Source organism: Lacerta agilis, chromosome 1 (assembly GCF_009819535.1).
Source record: "Lacerta agilis isolate rLacAgi1 chromosome 1, rLacAgi1.pri, whole genome shotgun sequence".
NCBI lineage: Eukaryota > Metazoa > Chordata > Lepidosauria > Squamata > Lacertidae > Lacerta > Lacerta agilis.
The window spans coordinates 83,618,757-83,626,457 of NC_046312.1; the positions used below are offsets into that span (position 1 = coordinate 83,618,757).

At 48.5% G+C, this 7,701-nt stretch overlaps 1 protein-coding gene across 1 annotated transcript; it reads left to right on the forward strand.

Moving 5' to 3' along the window:
• Positions 1-3,821: 3,821 nt before the first annotated feature.
• On the forward strand, positions 3,822-6,284 carry CDK5R2 (cyclin dependent kinase 5 regulatory subunit 2). Its single transcript, XM_033160688.1, has one exon. The coding sequence runs from the start codon at positions 4,105-4,107 to the stop codon at positions 5,053-5,055; it is 951 nt and encodes a 316-aa protein (XP_033016579.1). The 5' UTR covers positions 3,822-4,104; the 3' UTR covers positions 5,056-6,284.
• Positions 6,285-7,701: the final 1,417 nt, after the last annotated feature.

The window sequence follows — 7,701 nt, forward strand, 5'->3', positions numbered from 1 at the left end:
GATTACCATCTACTTCCTTCTTACTATGTTCTCCAGCAAAAGAGGTAATGAAACTGGTGTACTCATATATACAGCATAAATGGATAGAGTGATAATTCTGTTACTTGGATTGATGAATCCCAGACTTGTATGTTTTTTTTCTCAGAAATTGGTTGTTGAGCAAATATTAACAAATATCCTTGGGGTATGCAGTGGAACAGACATCAAAGGTGCAATATAAACACTATAGACCTTTGTTGTTGTTGTTGTTTAGTCGTGTCCAACACTTTGTGACCCCATGGACCAGAGCACGCCAGGCACTCCTGTCTTCCACTGCCTCCCGCAGTTTGGTCAGACTCATGTTGGTAGCTTCGAGCACACTGTCCAACCATCTTGTCCCCTCTCGTCCCCTTCTCCTTGTGCCCTCAATCTTTCCCAACACCAGGGTCTTTTGCAGGGAGTCTTCTCTTCTCATGAGGTGGCCAAAGTATTGGAGCCTCAGCTTCAGGATCTGTCCTTCCAGTGAGCACTCAGGGCTGATTTCCTTCAGAATGGATAGGTTTGATCTTCTTGCAGTCCATGGGACTCTCAAGAGTCTTCTCCAGCACCATAATTCAAAAGCATCAATTCTTCAGCGATCAGCCTTCTTTTTAGACCTTAGCCTCAGTTAAAGCCACTGAGAAGGTGAAGCATAGGATAAACACATAAGGCAGGCCAAAACATGTCTGTAAGGTCATCAGCAAACACCCTTTTGCTGTTGTGCAAAGGCCTGGCGCTGTGCAAGTATCTACCCCAGTCATTACAGCTGCTTTGCTGCAGGGTGAGCAAGACACATCCGAGTGTGTTCCTGCCATAGCCATTGGTGGGCAATCTTGACTGGAGAACAACATGAGACTTTGAGCTTGTTGGCCTTGCCGGACCTCTCAGCAGCTTCTGGTACTCATTACCCCTAAATCTTTGTGCAATCCTTTGGTAGATTGGAAAGTTCAGGGCATTGATTTCCGCTGCAGTTCTGCTCCTACATATCTGGGTATATTTGGATGTAGCCCTCCAGGCTTTTCTGTCTGGCCCACAGGACTTTTCACAAGCCACACTCATTCCCTGGGCTACACAGATCAACAACCCTGCTCTGTGACCTCCTCAAGCATTTTTGCCTGGCTGAAATGTGTCTTTGAATTGTGATAGCACCTCTGGCTTGTTTGGTGTGTGTGTGGCGGTGGTGGGAATTATTATTATTATTATTATTGGTAGTAGTAGTAGTAGTAAGGGGTAAAGGGGACCCCTGACCATTAGGTCCAGTCGTGGATGACTGAGGTTATGGCGCTCATCTTGCTTTATTGGCCAAGGGAGCCGGCGTACAACTTCCGGGTCATATGGCCAGCATGACTAAGCCGCTTCTGGCAAACCAGACCAGTGCATGGAAACGCCATTTACCTTCCTGCTAGAGCGGTACCTATTTATCTACTTGCACTTTGACGTGCTTTTGAACTGCTAGATTGGCAGGAGCAGGGACCGAGCAACGGGAGCTCACCCCGTCGCGGGGATTCGCACCGCCGACCTTCTGATCGGCAAGCCCTAGGCTCTGTGGTTTAACTCACAGCGCCACCCGCATCCCTATTAGTAGTAGTAACAGCAGTAGTAATAGTAGTATATTGTCCTATATCTACAGGTCTCAGGGTGGTTACAACATAAAACCACAATTTTATGTGTGTGTACAGTGGTACCTTGGTTCTCAAACGCCTTGGTACTCAAACAACTTGGAACCCAAACACTGCAAATCTGGAAGTAAGTGTTCCAGTTTGCGAACATTTTTCGGAAGCTGAACATGCTCCGTTTTGAGTGTTATGCTTCCAATTTGAGTGCCACGCTTCTGATTTGAGTGCCACACTTCCGTTTTGAGTGTTACACTGAGTTCTGTCTGTTTTTGCTATTTATTTTATGTGTTTGTTTTTGCAGCTGTTTTGTGTGACTGTGTGGAACCCAGTTCAGCTACTGATTGATTGATTGATTGATTGATTGTGTGACTGCAGTACATATTTATTGCTTTCATTTTATGGATCAATGGTCTTGTTAGATAGTAAAATTTATGTTTTAAGGGTTGTTTTTAGAAGTCTGGAATGGATTAATCCATTTTGCATTACTCTCCATGGGAAAGTGCACCTTGGTTTTGGAACGCTTTGGTTTTGGAACGGACTTCTGGAATGGATTAAGTTTGAGAACCAAGGTACCACTGTATGTGGAAACCTTTTACACCTGTTGCTCCTCCCACTTTTGTTCTGGCCATGCCCACCACTGAAATGCTGACCTTTGAAGGTTGCCCATGAGCTAATGTGACCCTTGGACTGAAAAGGGGTATCTCACCCCTAATTTAAAGAGTGGCTTCTGCTTAACCCCCTTGGATTTTTCTTATAAAGAATCCTGCAAGGGTCTATATGATTGACATGAATAGATAGTCCAACATTTGGGAAGTGCCATCAATGGCATCAGCTGCGTTCATTATCAATATACTTTGGTAACTTTGTAACTATTTTCTTAACATTTACCACTATTCTTAATACACTTTAAAACACTGGCTAGGCATAATAACTCTTTACTTAAACAACATGTCTTTAAGCGTTTCTAAATATTCAAAATCATTCATAACATACTTCTTGTGTACTATTTTCAACTACATCAACTAGCTAAAGCCAATTTAACAAACTGATTCTGCTTCAAATATCCAACTTTTCACGATTTTTAGGTATGTATAAGTTTTCTGTTATTTTTATGTTGTTTTTATTGTGTGTTTTTCTTATTGTTAATTGTATTTGTTTATATGTCTGATGTGTTGTTGTTCATTGTAGAAAATAATTTTTTTTAAATAAAAAATAAATAAATAAATAAATAAATTACTATACTGCCCTTCATCTGAAGGTCACAGGGTGGTTCACAACATAAAAATACAAAATGAGAACACAAAATACATAATAAAAACAAAAACAAATGTTTTTGGCACCTAAAGATATGTACGGTAATGAAGGCACCAGGCAAGCCTCCCTGGGGAGAGCATTCCATAAGTGGGGAGCCACTGCAGGAAAGGCCCGTTACTGTTTTACCACCCACTGGACCTCTCATGGGTAATCTCCAGGGGTAATCTGTTAGGGGGCGCATGCTGACTGTGGGCTGAGCTGAAGCCAGTCATCGGTGTGTGGGTGACATCAAACCTTCTTCTCTTTTTGCCTCCCACTCTGTCTTCCTTGCTGCCCAGCTGGCTGCTGGCCAAGGGACAACTTGCTGTTGCCAGAGGCCTGAACTGATCGCTTGCATAAAGCTTTTGAAACTAGGGACACATGGGGGCCCTTTGGCCGCAAGTTGCCAACCTCAGACCTAAGAGATACAAAGCATCAACTCGAAGCAGTTAGTGGAGGAGTGAGGAAAAGAGACAGACTAATGGTTCTTCTCCTAATAGGGAGACACCAGGATTTATATCTGCTTCTAAAACACACTCCTGACAGTAAACCTACTTGCTGATCAAACCTCCATAGGAACAAGTAGGTGCTCAGGGACAAGGTACTCTGCACATGCTCAGCTGGCTCAGATTAAGCTCTGGCATGGGAGGAACTGGGGGGCGGGAAACAAGCTCTCTTTTTTGTTGTTGTTTGGAAGCCCCCCTCCCCTCCCCAATACAGTATTATTTGTCTTCAATTTTAGGATCCGGAAAGTGCAGCTGTTCTTACCGTCACAAGGATCTCTCTCTCTCTCACACACACATCCTCAGTGGGAAAGGAAGGCACCTGGGGGTCGATGCCTCGCGGCGATTGGCTGAGGGGCGGGGGAGCCACGGCACGGGATTGGTTGCTCAGGAAGAGGCCGGGCGGGGCGCGGCGGGGCTAGTGCGGCAGCCAGTGCGGAGAGTGGAGCTGCTGAGCGCCGGTTGACCCGAGTCCTCGTCCGTCCTGGCGCGCTTCACTGCGGCTCCTCGAGGTTTCTCCGCAAGCTCCGACTCAGGGCGCCGGCGCAGCTGCTGCGTCCCGCCCCAGCCCATGGCCGGTGCGCCGGGCGCGCCTGGGCAGCAGCTGTAAGCGCTCGGGCGGCGCAGCAAAGGCGCCAAGCAGCCGCTCGCTCGCAGCAGCAGCAGCAGCCAAGATGGGGACGGTGCTGTCGCTGTCGCCCAGCGCGCCGGGGAAGGGCGGCGGCGGCGGCGGCGTCCTGGCCGAGAAGGCGGCCCCGGGCCGGGCGCACGGCAAGGGCGAGAGCCGCCTGAAGCGGCCGGGCGTGCTGATCTCGGCGCTCACCTGGAAGCGCCTGGTGGCCGCCTCGGCCAAGAAGAAAAAGAACGCCAAGAAGGTGACGCCCAAGCCGGGCTCCGCGGGCGCGCCCGACCCCTTGGTGCAGCAGCGCAACCGCGAGAACGCGCGCAAGTCCCAGCCCGACGGCGCCAAGCAGGGACCCTTGGCTGTGCCGGTGCCCACCGTGCCCGCCTCCGCCCAGGAGGGCGGGAAGCAGCCGCCTCCACCGCCACCCCCGCCGCTGCCCAGCAACCGCTCCGCCGCCGCCCCCGGCTCCCCGCGGCGGGTGATCGTGCAGGCTTCGACGGGCGAGCTGCTCCGCTGCCTGGGAGACTTCGTGTGCCGCCGCTGCTACCGCCTCAAGGAGCTGAGTCCCGGCGAGGTCATCGGCTGGTTCCGCAGCGTGGACCGCTCGCTGCTGCTGCAGGGCTGGCAGGATCAGGGCTTCATCACGCCGGCCAACCTGGTCTTCGTGTACCTGCTGTGCCGCGAGGCGCTGCAGGGCGACCAGGTGGGCAGTCAGGCGGAGCTGCAGGCCTCCTTTCTCACCTGCCTCTACCTGGCCTACTCCTACATGGGCAACGAGATCTCCTACCCGCTCAAGCCCTTTCTGGTGGAGGGCGACAAGGAGCGCTTTTGGGACCGCTGCCTCGCCATCATCCAGGGCCTGAGCGCCAAGATGCTGCAGATCAACGCCGACCCGCACTTCTTCACGCAGGTCTTCCAGGACCTCAAGAACGAGAGCGAGGGTGCGCCGACAAAGGACTCCGGCTCCAACAAACACTGGACTATAAGCCTGGACCGCTAGGAGAGCCCCGACCACCCCCCACCCGACCCCCGCCATCCCCTCCCTCCACCTTTCCAGATGCACTGCTCCTCGTTCTCTCTCTTTTCTCCCCTCCCAAGCTCTTCTCAGCCAGGATTTCACAGGGGCAGGAAAACTCTGGGGAGTTTGGGGATTGGGGAGTTGCTAGGGACATATCCTTTACCCACCCCATCATACAGGGTGAAGTGCTGCTCTCCATGAGCCAGTCAGGCTTTTTTTTTGGGTGGGTGGGTGAGGACTTGCTGGAGTCCAGTCTTTCCACCCTCCATCTTGTGGGCCACACCCAAAATTACATCAGCCCCTTCCCACAACTGCAGCACTTGAATATTGGGGGGTGGGGATGGTGTCTGACCCCTGATGTACTGTTGCCTTCTGGCTAGGAGCAGAACTTGCCCCATCTCTATTACCTTGTACCAGCTGGGTGCGCCTCAGGCCCTGTGGGTGCATCCCAGGAGGGAGGGGCTGTTCTTCCCCTCCTCCTCCTTCCAAATGAGGAGAATTCCTAGACAAATGGGTCAACCTTAGGCATTACTTATTGACAAAGTTCTGCCTTTTGCAGGAAAAAGCAGCTGCTGTGACCTCACCTGTGGAAGCCCCACCAGTGTATCCATGGTTTTGGATCTCTTTGCTGCTACTGTGAATCACAGTACAGCCCTGAGCATTCCGTCTTGTATTTTACTTTTCTGGTGAAGCAATTCCTGCATGTTTTTTGCCCTTTCCTGCTGTCTGATGGCTCTGCCATAGTGGTTGTTTACAAAGTAGATGATGGTTATATACTACTGCTGTCCACCTCTGCAAAGTCAAATGCCTTTCATCATTTCTTTCCCTCCTTCATCGCAGTGGTGGGGTTGGGGGTGGGGAGAGTGAGGTGTGTGTATCTGCTTCCAACACTGAAAGGAAGTGCTGGGGAAGCTGTGCTGCTATCCTTCAATGGCCCTTATTTGACCCAATCTCTCCCTGCCTCCTCCTTTCCCCCACCCAGTCCCCTCCCATCTGAAGCAGAGGCTGGGAGCTGTCCAGAGTGCTAGCCTCTTAGACTGACATACATTTGCACATTCTCGAAGCTGAAAACAAGCTGTCTCATGGTGTTTGAATGTAACAGAACAATGTTTGACTTACAGGATGTCTGTGCCAATGTTGCTCAAATGTACAATAACATATTGTTTTATATTGTATATTTAAAAGAGATAAAAATAATGAGTCAAAGCGGAGCTTTGGAATCCTTTGATCATTCAGAACCGCAGATGTCTGGGAAGAGGAATGCAGAATGCATTGGGACTGGCAAAGAAGGGAGGAGGGAAGAAAAGGATGGCAATTTGTGTTGGGGGGGGGGGTTATGATCACCATCAATGGTGCATTAGCCCTTGGCTGATGATTTCCTAAATGGCTGTGTTGGCAGGAGACCCCAGACTTGCTAATGGGAATTGATATCGAACTGCAGTTCATCTTATTCCGGAGCCCTTTTAGATGAGGACACACACTGTTTTCTTGAGATCTGGCCGGGCAAGTATTAGTCAAGAACTAATTTTAAAATGAAACACGCATATTCTCCAATTAAAATGCCTGCAAATGTACAGAAAGACAAAGAAGCAAATTGCTTGCCATTAGTTTTGTTTGCTTAAGTATGCAGAATTTAAAAAGAAATAATCTATGGCTGATATCTTCTAAACAGACAAGAGCAGAGTAGGAATTGATTGGATGCCTAGCATTCTTTTGAGATCGAGAGAGAGCTCTTAAAAGCAATCCTGAATGTCCCCTGCTGACCAAACAAGACAGCCTGGCTGTCATGTATCAAAGTGCAGCTAACAAAAAAAGCTGCATATATTAAGAGCACATTGTTGGCTTATTGTGTGCTTCTTCCAGACAGGAAGTCTGTTTGCAGACTGACAGTCCTAATGCTCAGTCCTCTGAAGAATGCTGATGGGCCACAACCTATGCTGTGCTTTGCAATCCCTTAATTACATTAGGATAGGAGACTTGTATGGTTTTGGATGCAGTCTTGTTCCTTCCATCTCCTCACCACCGCTATTTAGTATTTTTAAAAAACCGTTTTCTTCCCTGCTTGCATTTATACAGCCATGGTGATGCTGTTTGTAGCTTCTCCATCTTAATACAAATTTTATTTTTTATTTTTTAATGGATTTTTTAAAAATTGAGCTGTCCAAGGTACTGAATTCTGAGGGCTATTTCTGTTGCCTCAATCTGCCCATCACCCACCCTGGATTGTTATTGGGGGTTTTTAAGAACTGGGTTGAGGGTGTTTAGAAGAACTAACAATGCCACTTCAGTTATTAAAACACCCTTGCAGTTGTCAGAAACATGTTGATAAACAGAAACTTGGAGAGGGAATTTTTTTTGTTAGAAGTTAGTTTGGACATGTGACTAAATAAAACTGGAGATTCTTATTGCAGTGATCAAGTCGGTGGCAGCTTTAAATATTAACTGCCATACAACTCGCTTGTGTTATTTGGCCTGTGCCTTAACCTTACTAGTCAAATGGGCTAGGAATTGAAATACTGGTTTTGAATTTGAAATAGAACAGATTAAATGATTTTGATTCCAGAATTGCAACATGCATCTAGATAAGCTGAGCCAATCAATTTTCTATGATATTGGACTGTGTATGTG